Raw genomic sequence first — 17,668 nt, 5'->3', positions numbered from 1 at the left:
TAGAGTTTAAGTTTTTTTTTTTTTATGTTACAGTATGTGTATCTTGCAGAACCCACACATGCGCACACACCCTTGCACACACACACACACCCACCTGCCTATACTTATCCATGTTTTATTTCTTTTGTGTTTATTGTGTGGCACTTTGTTTTTTTTCATAGTTGGTGTTGTTTGCTTCCGTTTTAATATTTAAAGTTCAATTCTTCATTAGGTATGTGTATAAATCAAATGGTTAACTAATTTTTATTAGTTGTGTTTTTTTAATATGCAGGAATAACCTTTTGATTGTATATATATTAAATAGTTAGTATATGATATTTGTTCATGCTTATTTGTTTATTTATTTATCTCTAGATACTAAATATGAGTATAGAAACTTCATTGTAGAAATTTATTTTTAATAGTTAAAGTTTGAATTCTCATTGTATTAATAATATTGATATAGAATGGTGTATGTTTTAGTGTTTAAACGCAGTAATATCAAATGTAGTTATTTAAGTATATAATATTCAAGTCGTATACCTAGTATTAGGGTTGTGATTGTATTATTTTATAAGGTGTAGGTTGTACATAATATTTAGTGCGTATTTCTAGGGTTTGATTATTTCCATACTAAATTATAGTATTAAAGTTAGGTTGATTATTAACATTTAGGATTTAATATTGATATTTCAATTATTATGATATAATTTTTACGTGTTATGATTTATATTTTAAGTAATATATTATTTTTTGTTATTAGCTATTTGAACTTTTTGTAAAATACAAAAAATAATAAAAAATAGAAAATTAGGAGAAAATTCTAAAAAATATTTTTGATTTATTATTTCAAAATACAGTAAAAATATGAAAAAAATAAAACAAATCAGAAAAAATAGAAAAAGGTAAGGAAAATACTTTGAAACTTAAAAATCATTTTTTTTTAGTTCCAAAAACCTTCCAACTAGTATTTTAATACTTAGAAAAACCCTAGAAAATTTTCAAAATTTGGAAGTGTATTTTGTAAATTATTTTCGATTTTTTCCCTATGATTTTATTGCGGGGGTATGAGCCTTCGGGCATCACGTACCCTAAGTTTTGAGGGAATATATATATGTATATATTTATTTATTTATTTATTTATTTTACATGTATTTATAAATTCATAAAAGGGAGTAATTTAAAGAATTATTAGATTAACTTAGAGATAATTTCAAATTAATTAGGTACCATTCGTAAGAACGGGCGCGTAGGGGGTGCTCGTACCTTCCCCTCGCGTAACTGAACTCCAGGCCCCAACTCTGGTAATGTAGACCGATTCTACCCCTAACGGGGTAGTAATCATGTGTTCTAACCACACTAAAGGTTAGTGGCGACTCCTACACCATATTTTTCCTGAAAAATATTAAAATGACTTTAATTTCGCCACCCAGGGGCACACACGCCCCCGGGACGCCGCGACAACTTGGCGACTCCGCTGGGGACCTTAGAGAGTCGAACCATTAATTAATTAGAAATTATCCCAAGTTCAAATTTAATAAATCTTTTAATTACTCCATATTTTGTAAATATAGTAATTCGTAAATAACCTTGATTAATTGTAAATATTTTGCTTCCATAATTTACAAATAACCTTACTTAATTAAAAATATTTTGTTTCCTAATTTTGTGAATATTAATGGTATATATTTTGTTTCCAAATATTCTGAATAGAGCATATTAATTGTAAGATATTTTGAATAAGTAGATATTTTGTATACTAATTGTAAATATTTTGCTTCCATAATTTTTTTAGTAAGCATATTAGCTAACAATATTTTGTTTCCAAATTTCTTTTTTGGAATAAACATATTAATTGCATATATTGTGTTTCCTTATTTGTAGATAGTAGATATCTTGTTTCCATATTATTTATAGCATGTGAATAAATGTGGGGATAGTGGGATTAGGATAAATTTAAATTCACACACTCTCACGCTCTATACCCGAGCTTTACCGGCTAAGATTAGATAGGGGTGTAATAGCGTTTGTCCCTTCGTAGCTTAAGCTTGATGGGACCCGCGAACCACCCCGCTCAATGCGAGTTTTGTCCAGACCCCTACGGGGGAGGATGAAATTTCAAATTGGGGACCTTTTTGTCAATAGGGATTAGAGCCTACCCACACGTACTTGTCCATAGTTTGTCCTTAACTAAGATAGAGCCATGAAGAACCTTGTATATACATACCTACCCTGGGTTGGGACAGGAGCCACATCCTTCTCCATGTATAGTATATATATATATATATATATATATATATATATATATATATATATATATATGTTGTACTTTGTATTACATCATACATTTTGCGTCCAATTTTACATACTACTTAGTCAGTATTCAGAAAAAGCTCCAATAATGAGACAAAGGCCCATCCTTTCAAAAATGAAACACTTCGCCCAACTATTTTAAAATATGGGTCGGCCCAACCCTTTTCAAATAACTCGGGCCCAATTTTTTGAGAAATAACAAGTATAGGCCCAAGGGTCAGGAGCGACTGAAATGTTGCGTATCATTACTCTATGTTTGGTTTGCTAGTCACCTGCCAAGTAACCAAGGGGGGTACCGTAACACCTTTTTAGCTCTTCGAATCCCCTTAGCCGAGTTCGAGGAGGCTCAGCAGAATATTCAATGGAGCAAGGCTAACTGGAATGAAAAATTACACAAACTGAGGGAGTTGGGATTAGTTTGGCAAGCGCCATGGATGAACCATTCCAACATGATGTATCGGTGTGGAAACTTCCCGTGGGTCCCGTTATTAGGTCCATGGGGAGGAATAGCATACGCTCCTTTGATGGCAAGAAGGCAAGTGGGAGCGTCTCAGTTTGTGCCTATGACTCACGGATTAGCCAACTCGGACTTCGCATATGAAAAAGGGGACACTCAAAATCAAATTAGAAAGTCCATGGTGGCTTGGAAACATGTGCACCTAATAGGTCCAGGTGATGGAATTGCCACAGTCCAAGGAAATTATGAAGTATGGCGGGAAAACTGAGTAAACCCCCGACTCAAAAGAAGCCCAGAAGTCGTTATTGAGCATGTTAAATCATCAAGCGCGTGCACACAATTGAAGCCACAAGGGGCTCCATGCCCAGTAGAAAAGGGAGATGCAAGAGCAGAAGTGGGGAATCAGCAAAAGGAGGCTCTAGTCTCTGTCTATCGCAAGGAAATCAAGCGACAGAGGATTCGGTACATACAATCAGAAGAAGAGGTCGTGGCTCTAAGGAAGGAAAGACGAAGACTTCGAGGAGCACTTGAACAGAAATCCCAAATGTTAGAAGATGCCCATGCCGAAGTTAAAAAGAAATCGCTCTACATACAAGAGTTGGAGAGGCAGGGGGATGAGCAGAGAAGCAAGTATAATCAAGTACTGGAAAAGATGGAGCCGTGCATAACGAAAGCAGGCTACTGGGAGGCCAAGTTTCGGGCTTTGCATAAAAAAACGACACAGCCAAATGCAGAGATTGTGCAATCATGAGCAGATTTTGATTTAATATTCGGTTGGATTTGTTATTGTATGAAAGGATTCTTTTAATGAAAAGCAAATTTTGTTTTCTACAATGATGATGATCTCTTCCATGAACCTTGATTGGAGTACATTAGGTTGCATACATATGTTTCATATTTGTGAAATTTACACGTGTCTTGAAAAGACCATTGCATTTCATGCATTCATACCTATGCATTCACGATTCTAAAAGGGGAAAGTTTTGGTTTGCAGTGCCTAACCACAAAATTCGTCTGAGCAAGCAACATTGAGACTGTCACGCATCAATACAATACCAGAAGAAGGGCAAAAGAAATGAGTGAACAATTGGAAGGTAGAGTCCTGGGCATAGAGCAAGGACAAGAAGAATTGAATGAAAAAATGAGCAAAATCCTAGAATTGTTGACGAACAAAGGAAAAGCAGTGCAGAATGATCCGGAGATAGATATGGATCCTACTCATCCTCCAGGGTTTACCCCAGTGCGTGGACAAACGTCAGCTCCACTACCTGGCGTCATGGAGGGTTCAATGCCAAGTATACCCCCGTTCATCCCTAATATACCAGCACAGGGGTTTCCAATAGTGGGGACTCCCCCATTAGTAGCTTCTGATCTGGGGATGAATAGATCTGAAACTGAACGTCGATACGATGTACTAAAGGAACGTCTGAAAGCTATTGAAGGATCCAATACATTCGACTCTGTAGATCCCAATGATCTGTGCCTCGTGCCAAAGGTCACCCTGCCACCAAAATTCAAAGTACCAGATTTTGAAAAATTTAATGGAACTAATTGTCCTCGAACTCACCTGCACCTGTATTGTAAAAAAATGGCTGCATATTCCGATAATGAGAGACTAATGATGCATTGCTTTCAAGACAGCTTGACAGGGGCAGCTATCAGGTGGTATATTCAACAAGATCGGGCTCGGATCCGCACATGGAAAGATCTGGCTAATTCTTTCATAGCTCAATACCGCCATGTTATAGAAATGGCACCCGATCGTATGACCTTGCAGAGTATGCAAATGAAGCCCACCGAAACATTTAGAGAATATGCATATAGGTGGAGGGACATGTCTATCCAAGTCAATCCTCCGGTAGAAGATAGGGAGGCTATTTCCCTATTTGTGAATACTTTGAAAGATCCTTACTTCGGGCATCTCCTAGGGGCAACCCCCCATGACTTCATGGACATTGTTTCTACCGGAGAGAGGATTGAGACGGCCCTCAAAGTAGGGAGAACTAAAAGTATTAGTACAGAGACTGGTCTAGGCAAGAAGTGGACAAGCAAAAAAAAGGAAGAAGAGGTCCAGATGGTTCAAAGACAACAATATCAAAGAGAGCATGGCCAAGGGGTTAGGAGGAATTTTGTTTTCGAGCCCTCTGTCAATCAGACAGTTCATATGGGAGGTAGACCCCAAGTTGTTCCTTCCGGGGCCATGCCCGCCCAACCGAATATGCGAACTCATGATAGAGGCATCCAGAGAAATATGAGAAGGATAGATCCTATTCCAATGACATACTCAGAATTATTCCCACAATTGATGGAGAGGAACTTAGTTTCAGTCATTCCTGGAACGGTCGTTACGGCACCTTTTCCACAATGGTATGACCCCGAAGCCAAGTGTGCATATCACACTAACACTCCCGGGCACACTATTGAACGTTGTTGGGCATTCAAAAATAAGGTTCAAACACTAAGAGAAGCCGGATGGCTAGCATTTGATGATAAACAACTAGGAATTCAAGGGAACCCTTTGCCCAATCATGGGGGTAACAATGTCGGAATGATAGAAGAAGGGACGAATGAGGTGGATTTTGAACAAATGTCTTTAGATTGGGTGTTCAATGAACTTATTGCGGCAGGTCGGATAGGGCAAGAGGCTATTTGCCCCACTAATGCACTTTGTTTATGTCAGAGTAAAGAAGGAAGATCTGTGAAAAAGTGTGTAACTTTTAGAATGTTTTTGCAAAAGATGGTGGATAACAAGTTTATAGAGATTGGTTGTACCCGCAAAAGTGGAGAGATTGCAGTCATTGGGGAAAACAGGCCGGTATATCATCAGTGCACTAATCAACCATTCATACCTACTATGAACAAGGCTCTTCCCACACAGGAAGCGCCAGCTCGCTTGGTGATCTCTACTCCCAGGCCATTCCCATACAAGAGTAACCAAGCAGGACCCTGGAAATATGAATGTGAAGTGTATGTCGAAGGAAGCACCAGCAATATAGCAGGGGTGAAAGGGATAACTCGAAGTGGTAGGGTGTATATGCCAGATTCTTCTAAAACAAATCGACAGAATGCAGGGGAACCAGACAGGGCAGTGAAAAGTCCAATATCTAATGGAGAGGCCGAAGAATTCCTGAAGATAATAAAGCATAGTGAGTACAACATTGTGGACCAACTAAAGAAAATGCCGGCTCACATATTTGTTTTGTCACTTCTACTAAATTCAGAAACCCATCGAGAGGCGTTACTTAAAGTCCTAAATCAAGCCTACATTTCCCAAGATATCAGCGTTGATAAATTCAATCATGTGATCGGAAGTCTAGCAGCCTCCAATTACATCACTTTTACTGATGAAGAAATTCCTCCAGAAGGCCAGGGGCACAACAAGGCGCTGCATATATCCACCAAATGTAAGGATCATATGATGTCTCGAGTCCTGATAGATAATGGATCATCCCTCAATGTTATGCCAATGACTACACTGCAAAGGTTACCCATTGACCCTTCTTATGTGACACCAAACAATTCGGTGGTGCGTTCCTTCGATGGGACACGAAGAGAGTCAGTAGGGTCGCTTGACATCTCTATTCAGATTGGACCCGTAACCTTCAATATCACTTTTCAAGTCATGGATATTACGCCTTCATACAGTTGTCTCTTGGGAAGGCCTTGGATACATAATACTGGGGCAGTTCCCTCCTCTTTGCATCAGCGAGTGAAATTTGTAGTAGGGGATAAACTGGTATGTGCTTATGGAGAAACCGATATAATGGTTACTAAACCTTCTTCCACTCCCTATGTGGGAGCAGCTGAAGAAGCCCATGAAGATTCATTCCGAGCATTTGAGATCATCAACGTCATTACTATAATGGAGGGATCTTTTATCCCTCAACCTCGGATCTCTTCTTCCACGCGCATGGTGGCCTCTGAAATGATTAAATCAAGGTTTTGCCCGGGAAAAGGGTTGGGGAAGTATCTTCAGGGCATCGCAATGCCATTGTTACCAGAAGGCATGAATGAGAGATACGACATCGGATATACTCCTACTTTAGCTGACTATAAGAAGAAGGCAGAAGAGAAAGGAATAATCCGAATCGAGAGGCGCACAGGAAGAGTAAGTACCAAGTGGGGGGTAGAAGTTCCGCCAATGAATCAGACCTTTCGAAAGGGCAATCAAGTCACTCTTGAGGAAGAAATTAAACAGATGAGCATATTGGCCTTGGAATCAGGGGACCACATGAATGACTTAAGTAGATGGATCTACCCATTGACAGGAGCAGAAATTTAGAACTGGACATCTTTTGATTACCCAATTCACTTCATGTAATGGCTTTTGCTCATTTTGCTTTCTTTTTGTAATCCGTGGACTTTATTGCCTCGAACCGTTTGTCTTTTTCATCAATAAAACCAGTATGCATTTCTTTCGCATTTATTGCATCACTGGGTCATTTGTCAAAGAATTGTTTACCTTTGTTTTATGCAGGGATAGGGAAAATAATCATACCAGTATTCAGGAGCCAGAAATTGATGTTAACTTTGAAAACTTAATCCTAGAAGCTGAAATAGAAGAGGAGACTGACTTATCACCTGAAATGCAAAGAATGTTGAAATCAGATGAAAAACCAACTTTAACCAGTAGTGACCCCACGGTCACAATAAATTTGGGGACTAATGAGGAATAAAAAGAAGTAAAAATCGGGGCACTATTGGGAGGAAAAGAAAGATGCGAAATGATAAACCTTCTGAAGGAATACCAAGATGTTTTCGCATGGTCATATCAGGACATGCCAGGTTTGGATACGGACTTAGTAACACATAAAATACCCATTTACCCAGATAGCAAACCGGTAAAACAGAAACTGAGGAGAATGCGCCCAGATATGTTGATCAAAATAAAAGAAGAGGTACAGAAGCAGTTTGAGGCTGGTTTTTTAGAAGTAGCCAAATATCCAGAGTGGATGGCCAATGTAGTTCCAATAATGAAGAAAAATGGAAAAGTGAGAGTCTGTGTTGACTATCGAGACTTGAATAAAGCTAGCCCTAAAGATAATTTCCCACTTCCACACATAGATGTGCTGGTAGACAATACCGCGGGACATGCCCTGTTTTCATTCATGGATGGGTTTTCTGGATATAATCAAATTAAGATGGCCCCAGAAGATAAAGAGAAGACCACATTTATCACCTTATGGGGGACCTTTTTCTACAAGGTTATGCCCTTTGGTTTAAAGAATGCAGGGGCAACCTATCAGAGAGCCATGGTAACGTTATTCCATGACTTGATGCATAAGGAGATAGAAGTATATGTGGACGACATGATTGTTAAGACTCGAGATGAGTATAGCCATGTGATGAACTTAAGGAAGCTATTTAAAAGGCTACGAAAATGTCAACTGAAATTAAATCCAGAAAAATGTACATTCGGAGCTTCTTCAGGAAAATTGTTGGGATTTATCGTAAGTGAGAAAGGGATTGAAGTAAACCCAGATAAAATAAAAGCTATTCGAGAAATGCCTAGTCCCAAAACCAAAAAAGAAGTCAGGAGTTTCCTAGGCCAATTGAACTACATAGCTCGATTTATATCTCAGTTGACTGCTACTTGTGAGCCCATATTTAAGCTACTGAAGAAGGATAACCCCGAAAAATGGAGTGAAGAATGTCAGAAAGCTTTTGAGAAAATAAAAGAATATCTATTGAACCCTCCAGTTTTGGTTCCCCCTGTACCTGGAAGGCCTCTTATATTGTACTTAGTAGTATCAGAGAATTCCATGGGGTGTGTGTTAGGACAACACGATGAGTCTGGAAGAAAGGAGCGCGCCATCTATTATTTAAGCAAAAAGTTCACGGAATACGAATCTAGGTACTCTAACCTGGAGAAGACGTGTTGCGCTTTGGTGTGGGTGGTTAGTAGATTAAGGCAATACACACTGTATTACACAACATGGCTGATTTCTAAAATGGATCCGATTAAGTATGTTTTCGAGAAACCTGCAGTAACAGGACGGATGGCTCGTTGGCAAATGCTATTGACTGAATATGATATTACATATGTGACGAGAAAAGCCATCAAAGGGAGCATTATAGCAGAATATTTGGCTGATAGGGCCGTTAATGATTACCAATCCATGGAGTTTGACTTCCCGAATCAAGATATTGATTCAATTGATCAAGAAAAGGAAGGTAATGTTGGGTGGATGATGCTATTTGATGGGGCAACCAACGTATGGGGGCATGGAATAGGGGCTGTACTCATATCACCAGAGGGTAAATATTACCCAGTCACAGCCAAACTCACCTTTCCGTGTACCAATAATATAGCTGAGTATGAAGCGTGCATATTGGGCTTACAGGCGGCTATTGACCGAGGCATTAAAAAATTGATTGTAAAAGGAGATTCTGCTTTGGTAATTTATCAGTTGACTGGAAAGTGGGAAACCCGGGATTCCAAATTAATACCATATTAGGAGTTCATTCAGGAAATGATGCAGGAATTCGATACTATCAGTTTTTCGCATTTACCGAGAGAGAGTAACTTAATCCCTGATGCGCTAGCAACATTGGCGGCTTTATTTAAGGTTGAATCCGGAATAGAGATTGAACCCATTCGAATAAGGATGCATAGGGAACCTGCATATTGTATAATGACGGAAGAAGCCGATGGGAAGCCATGGTTTCATGATATCAAAACATACATTCAATGGAAGGAGTATCCCATAGGAGCCTCTAATAATGACCGAAAGACAATTCAGAGGCTAGCTATGGGATTCTTCTTAGATGGGGAGATATTGTATAAAAGGAACCATGATTTGACCCTCCTATGGTGCGTGGAGTTGCAAGAGGCAAGACAAATCATATAGGAAGTACACGACGGCGTTTGTGGGACCCATGCGGGAGGATACTCGTTGGCCCGAAAAATCCTAAGGAGTGGATACTATTGGATAACCATGGAACGGGATTGCATAGAGTATGTTCGAAAGTGTCATAAGTGTCAAATCTATGGAGATCGTATACAAGTCCCACCCACTCAACTCCAGGTTTTATCTGCACCTTGGCCTTTCTCAGCATGGGGCATGGATGTGATCGGACCGATAACCCCGAAGGCCAGTAATGGGCATCAATTCATTTTCGTGGCCATTGACTACTTCACAAAATGGGTAGAGGCAGCATCATACTCTAATGTCACTCAAAATGTAATCAATCCTTTTATCAGGAGAGAATTAATTTGCAGGTATGGGATCCCAGAAAGGATAATATCAGACAATGCTAAAAACTTGAACAACGAGGTTATGACAAAATTATGCAGTCAGTTCAAGGTCAAGCATCATAATTCAGCCCCCTATCGACCTCAAATGAATGGAGCAGTGGAAGCAGCCAATAAGAACATCAAGAGCATCTTGGAAAAAATGACAAAGACCTATAGAGATTGGCATGAGAAGTTACCTTTCGCTTTATTGGCCTATCGAACCACTGTTTGAACATCTACAGGGGCTACCCCTTTCTCTTTGGTATACGGAATGGAGGCCGTAATTCCAATAGAAGTTGAGATTCCATCGTTACGAGTCTTAAAAGAAGCAGAGTTAACCGAAGCAGAATGGGTGCAATCTAGATATGACCAGTTGAATCTAATTGAAGAAAAAAGATTGACAGCTATAGTTCATGGGCAGTTATACCAAAGGAGAATGATGAGAGCTTTTAACAAGAAAGTGCGTATTCGACGGTTTCAAGAAGGAGATCTAGTCTTGAAAAATATTTTACCAATTCATAATGACCCCCGAGGTAAGTGGACCCCAAATTATGAAGGGCCGTATGTGGTAAAGAAAGCATTTTTAGGAGGTGCGCTATTGTTATCAGACATGGATGGAGCCGATCTGGTGCACCCCATAAACTCAGATGCGGTAAAGAAATATTTTTCTTAGAAACCCTGTAAACTCTCAAGGAAATTCAATAAGATGACGATTTGCTTCATAAATCTAATCACTGTTCATTATTCATGTTTTGATCAAATGATAGATGGCCATCGTTGGCCGATCTGCTTTCCTATAAAAAAGCCAAATAACGATTTACCATTTGATAACCAAATTGAGCCTAAATGATAAACCAGTATTTTTTCAAAAGTCAGTTTACAAAATTTAACCTGGGTATGGGTCCTTTAGGGTCTGGCAAGTCATATGAGACAACAATTGGCTACTCGAAATGATGGCAGGCCATCTTTCTACTACCCAAAAGAAACAAAAAGAGATCCCTTGCAAGCCCTTCTTGAGCCTGGAAAATTCAATTTTTGATTAACCCGTCAAAGGATCACACCCCACACTGGGGCAATTTCAAAGGATTAGTCCCAAATGAAGTCCAAACAAAAATGACCGAATCCCTTCATGAAAGAGAAAAACAAAGGGGAGCAGCAAAAGCAAAGGGAAAAAGAAGAAAAGAGAAAGAAAATAAGGGACATACTACGCATGTGATCTTTGACCAAGTTGCCCTTAATGAAAGTGCTGATTTTGAGCCTTATTTAACTCTTTCTTTCTTTAACCCGTACCCCTAGCCTATATTACAGTCCAAATAAAAGACCTGACCAGATTGGTATACATTGTTGTCTCTAATGATTTGTCAAACTCAATGATTGAGTCTGAACTACGTAATGACCTAATCCTGAAAAGGTACGTAGGCAGCTTGTTCAAAAGACAAGTTCGGTCAAAGCAAAAACAAAGTGCCTCAACTTAAACTGGGGCAGAGAATGTCATTATGGGTTGGGATTTTTGAGCCATAGTTTCCCTCTTCTTCAGAAAACCTATATCCCCAAGCCTACGTTTCGTCCTGAGTCTTAAAGACCATCTTGAGATCAAAACATGAACTGAACCTGAGGCAATAGTTTAACTTGAGAATTATAGGGGTTCGCAACAGAATAAGGCGAAAGGAGGGAGAAATGTTTGGGGTCATCAACGAAAAAGAAAAAAAATTAGTCAAAGGGGAATTAAGCTTGACAACTTAACATTCATGTGCTTCGACTTTTTGAATACTGGTATAAAGTTTTTCCTTTGAACTGACATTTAAGTCTAGTAAACTAGTCATCTTGCATATATGATATTTTGATATAGCAAAGGGATGTTACAATTACATGGTTGGATATTTCTAAAAAAAAAAAAAAAACCTTTTTCATAGTCTCGAGAATAGGGTAATCAAAAGAGTTCGCTAGTATGCTTCCTGTTTCAGGCATGATCAGCAAATATGACTTAGAGCTTTGGAAATGTGGTGTACAACCGATGAATAAGGCAGAATCTGAGGTGGTTGTGGCCTTCATATGAAACTGAGAGCTTTTACTGATGCATTTGCAATGAGGCAATTGTCGTGTCAAAACTTGTCTCCCTATCCAATTGCATTAAGCAAACAGGGTTAATATTGGTTGTAGATCCATTCAACTGAGGCAGATTTTTTTTTTTTTTTTTAGTGAGTTTCCTTTTAGCCAAGTCAATCGTCTCCATGATTGGGTGAATTAAGAAAATTGAGCTAAGATCAGTTACAGATGTGGCAAGTATCAAAAGCATGGCCAAGATGAAAGATGAGGTTATTGATCACAGACGCACCAGGGGAAAAGATTCAGGAATTTCCTTCATTTATTACCATACATTTCAAGCATTGCATAAAAACATGTAGCAACATATCCCCATGTTCTGGCACCACAGTAGACAGCATACATGCACTACTGCATTCTAGTCATACCCCTTTGTCATGCATCTCTTTTGATCATTATCCAAACGACCTTTGTCTCACTAATGTTTGAGTTATTACTCCATGAACTATAGCTCGGGTTCCTACACCCGATGCAAGTCACCCCTCATGAACTATAGCTCGGGTTCCTACACCCGGTGCAAGTCATCCTCCGTGAACTATAGCTCGGGTTCCTACACCCGATGCAAGTCACCCCTCATGAACTATAGCTCGGGTTCTTACACCCGGTGCAAGTCATCCTCCGTGAACTATAGCTTGGGTTCCTACACCCGATGCAAGTCACCCCTCATGAACTATAGCTCGGGTTCCTACACCCGATGCAAGTCACCCCTCATGAACTATAGCTCGGGTTCCTACACCCGGCGCAAGTCATCCTTCCGTGAACTATAGCTCGGGCTCCTACACCCGGTGCAAGTCACCTCTCAAGAACTATAGCTCGGGTTCCTACACCTGATGCAAGTCACCCCTCATCAACTATAGCTCGGGTTCCTACACCCGGTGCAAGTCATCCTCCGTGAACTATAGCTCGAGTTCCTACACCCGATGCAAGTCACCCCTCATGAACTATAGCTCGGGTTCCTACACCCGGTGCAAGTCATCCTCCGTGAACTATAGCTCGGGTTCCTACACCCGGTGCAAGTCACCCTCCATGCACTATAGCTCGGGTTCCTACACCCGGTGCAAGTCACCTTTTGTGAACTATAGCTCGGGTTCCTACACCTGACGCAAGTCTCTTTCTAGGAACTATAGCTCGGGTTCCTACACCCGGTGCGAGTCTCCCTCCGTGAACTATAGCTCGGGTTCCTACACTCGACGCAAGTCATTCTCACGCCCTCTCAAGCATACATGCAAATCGGTTTTCACAAATCATTTTGGTCTCTTTTGTTACAATGGGTCTGGTCCAAAATCAGCGTCTTTTATCTTTGCAGGCTTGTTGCCACAAATAACATAGGAGAGATCTTACTTTTACTTTGAAGCAACGAATCCTACAAAGAGGGGCAGCTGTAGACACCCCATTTTTACCCAGGCCCAATGTATTTATTACTATTATTATTATTATTATTTTATTATTATTATTAGTATTTTTATTATTTTATTTTTTCTATTAGTATTAATTTTCATTAGTCTTATTATTATTATTATTATTTTATTTATTATTATTATTATTATTATTATTTTTCATTAGTATTATTATTATTACTTTTATTTTTATTTTTACTTCTATTTATATTGTTTATTATTATTATTATTATTATTTATTATTTTCATTATTATTAATATTATTTTTAATTATTATTATTATTATTATTAGTATTTTTATCTTTATTATTACTATTATTATTATTATTTATTTCTGTTATTATTATTATTATTATTATTATTATTTTACTATTATTATTTTTATTATTATTATTTATTTATTTTTGTTATTACTATTATTATTATTTTGCTATTATTATTTTTACCTTATTATTATTATTATTATTATTATTATTATTATTATTATTACCATATTAATAATTATTTTCCTATATATTTTTTCCAAAAGAAAAAAATACCATAAACCAAAAAGGAAAGGGGAGATTTAGGGTTTCTAATTTTTTCTCATAAAAAGCCTTTTCTTCTCTTCAAAAAAGGGGCCAGCACACAGTGAAGAAGGGGATCCATTTCTTTCCCTCTGCTTCTTCTTCTTCTCTGGCCATCTGTCCACTTCTCTCCCACACCACCGTTCCAGCCTCCCTCTGCTCTCTCTTGCCGTAGCACAGCCGCCATCAACCACCACATAGCCTCTCCCTTACTCTTAGTTTCTACCTCACCCTCACTCTCAGTCCCTTACCCGAACGGCCCTCCAGTCCGTCGCTGCTTCATACTGAACCCGAACCTCCGGCGACATTCTCGGCCACCACAGCATAGCGTCACCGTCGCCGTTCGCAGCCACCTTCTTCTCTCAACCAGCCAGCCACCATCACCACAGCCGCGCCAGACCACCCTCACTCAGCCCACCCCCCACGAGCAGCACTGGTCTCTCCTTCTCGCCGCCTCCGTCCAGTTGTAGACCAAGAGCCACCTCCATCCAGCTGCCAGCTGTCACGACCTCACCTTCGTCGGCGTTCGACAAGCTCTTGGCCACACACTGCAGTCGCCCAGATCCCAGCAGCAACGACTCCAGCCGTGAGTTCCGGCAGCGAAACCTCCCACCATCGTCACTCTCTGCAACCTCCGCCTCCAGCCAACATGAGCCCCGACAGCAGCTCTCCAGCTTTATGTTCCAGTCACGTACCAGCAAGTCCGCACCAAATGTTGCCAGAGCTCCTGCTCTGGTCCGCCTCCAGCCGGCTGTCAGCACCGACCCCCTCTCTATAAGTCTCTTTGCTGTATACACGTGCACGCACACACTGATACATATATATTGGGTTAGCTTGTATTTTATTACATAGAGTTTAAGTTTTTTTTTTTTATGTTACAGTATGTGTATCTTGCAGAACCCACACATGCGCACACACCCTTGCACACACACACACACACACCCACCTGCCTATACTTATCCATGTTTTATTTCTTTTGTGTTTATTGTGTGGCACATTGTTTTTTTTCATAGTTGGTGTTGTTTGCTTCCGTTTTAATATTTAAAGTTCAATTCTTCATTAGGTATGTGTATAAATCAAATGGTTAACTAATTTTTATTAGTTGTGTTTTTTTAATATGCAGGATTAACCTTTTGATTGTATATATATTAAATAGTTAGTATATGATATTTGTTCATGCTTATTTGTTTATTTATTTATATCTAGATATTAAATATGAGTGTAGAAACTTCATTGTAGAAATTTATTTTAATAGTTAAAGTTTGAATTCTCATTGTATTAATAATATTGATATAGGAGTTTTAAAAGTTATGGTGTATGTTTTAGTGTTAATTTTTATTAGTTACATTTTTTTTTATATATGCAGGATCAACCTTTTGATTATATATATATTAAATAGTTAGTATATGATATTTGTTCATGCTTATTTGTTTATTTATTTATCTCTAGATACTAAATATGAGTATAGAAACTTCATTGTAGAAATTTATTTTTAATAGTTAAAGTTTGAATTCTCATTGTATTAATAATATTGATATAGAATGGTGTATGTTTTAGTGTTTAAACGCAGTAATATCAAATGTAGTTATTTAAGTATATAATATTCAAGTCGTATACCTAGTATTAGGGTTGTGATTGTATTATTTTATAAGGTGTAGGTTGTACATAATATTTAGTGCGTATTTCTAGGGTTTGATTATTTTCATACTAAATTATAGTATTAAAGTTAGGTTGATTATTAACATTTAGGATTTAATATTGATATTTCAATTATTATGATATAATTTTTACGTGTTATGATTTATATTTTAAGTAATATATTATTTTTTGTTATTAGCTATTTGAAATTTTTGTAAAATACAAAAATAATAAAAAATAGAAAATTAGGAGAAAATTCTAAAAAATATTTTTGATTTATTATTTCAAAATACAGTAAAAATATGAAAAAAATAAAACAAATCAGAAAAAATAGAAAAAGGTAAGGAAAATACTTTGAAACTTAAAAATCATTTTTTTTTAGTTCCAAAAACCTTCCAACTAGTATTTTAATACTTAGAAAAACCCTAGAAAATTTTCATAATTTGGAAGTGTATTTTGTAAATTATTTTCGATTTTTTCCCTATGATTTTATTGCGGGGGTATGAGCCTTCGGGCATCACGTACCCTAAGTTCTGAGGGAATATATATATGTATATATTTATTTATTTATTTATTTTACATGTATTTATAAATTCATAAAAGGGAGTAATTTAAAGAATTATTAGATTAACTTAGAGATAATTTCAAATTAATTAGGTACCGTTCGTAAGAACGGGCACGTAGGGGGTGCTCGTACCTTCCCCTCGCGTAATCGAACTCCCGGCCCCAATTCTGGTAATGTAGACCGATTCTACCCCTAACGGGGTAGTAATTATGTGTTCTAACCACACTAAAGGTTAGTGGCGACTCCTACACCATATTTTTCCTGAAAAATATTAAAATGACTTTAATTTCGCCGCCCAGGGGCACACACGCGCAGGGGCACACAATCATTAGGGCTTATATTTTTAATTAAATGCCTAAGTACTCACAATATTTTCATAAGGTGTCCTATTTTTACTCTCTGGGTTTTATTGAGTATTTTATGAATTTTTGGTATTTTTTTATCACAGAAAAATTATTGGGAGCTAAAATCAGCATTAGTTCATAATTTGTGCATAACTTTTCTGTTTGAACTCTGATCGAGAGGATTCAAAATTTTAGAGAAATATGAGAAAATTATCTACAACTTCTGTGTTTTGATCTTTGAGAGAAACGAGCTCCAAGAGGATTAAATTGGCTTCGTTCGCTAAGAAACAAAAAGAAGAAAAAAAAAGAACAAAAATATAAAAAAGATAGTGATGTGACCCAGCCATGTAGCCGGGTAGGATTGTGTTCTGGGTCGTCTTGGCGGGTCGTAGGGCATCCCCCTCCCCTTATATCCCTTCTTTTCCCCCTCTCCTCTTCTAGCGCACCCTTCCCTTCCCTTTCCTTTCTCTCTCTCACTTTTCCTAATCTCCCTTCTCCCAGCTCTCTCTCTCGATTTCTCTCCCTTCCCTTCCTTCTTCTTCCCTCTCCTCTTCCCCACTTTCTCTTCTCTTTTCTTCCTTCTCCCTACAACCCGAACTCCTTCTTTTTCTCCTTCCTTTACCCTGTCACCTGCTACAAGTGTTGCCAGCTTCCCATGAAGCCCCCCCGAACAGAAGCTGCGGCGCAAGCCCAAAGAGGTCCCCTGCTGCTGCTCCAGCCAGCCACTAGCTAAGCCACCATCTGATTTTCCCAGCTGCTGCTGTTCGACAGAACAAAGAAGATACCACCATTACAGCTGCGAATGCTGCCAGCTTCCCATGAAGCTTCCCTTTTCCACCCAGCCAGCTGTGTTCTTTGCTTGCTGCAACACCTACTGAGCCCCTCTCTCCTGCTACTTTTTCCTCTAGATGTCCAGCATTCATCTCTGGCCACCACACCAGCCACAGTCGAGATCTCCAGCTAGCCGCCATCTTTGCAACCCAGCTGCCAGCTTCTTCCAAACCACCAGTAGCACCCACGACCACAACCCCCAGCAAGACCAGTGTTTCTCTCTCTCTCTCTCTCTCTC

The 17,668-nt window shown here is 38.7% G+C and overlaps 1 protein-coding gene across 1 annotated transcript; it reads left to right on the top strand.

The window, feature by feature from the left end:
- The first annotated feature begins 5,297 nt into the window (after positions 1–5,297).
- On the top strand, positions 5,298–7,031 carry LOC131164483 (uncharacterized). Its single transcript, XM_058121747.1, has one exon. It carries the CDS (start codon positions 5,298–5,300, stop codon positions 7,029–7,031), a length of 1,734 nt encoding a protein of 577 aa, XP_057977730.1.
- The last annotated feature ends 10,637 nt before the right edge of the window (positions 7,032–17,668 follow it).

This window comes from Malania oleifera, chromosome 1 (assembly GCF_029873635.1).
Source record: "Malania oleifera isolate guangnan ecotype guangnan chromosome 1, ASM2987363v1, whole genome shotgun sequence".
Classification (NCBI taxonomy): domain Eukaryota; kingdom Viridiplantae; phylum Streptophyta; class Magnoliopsida; order Santalales; family Ximeniaceae; genus Malania; species Malania oleifera.
Note: the sequence above shows the minus strand (reverse complement) of the source record. Positions and strands in the feature narration are given on the sequence as shown.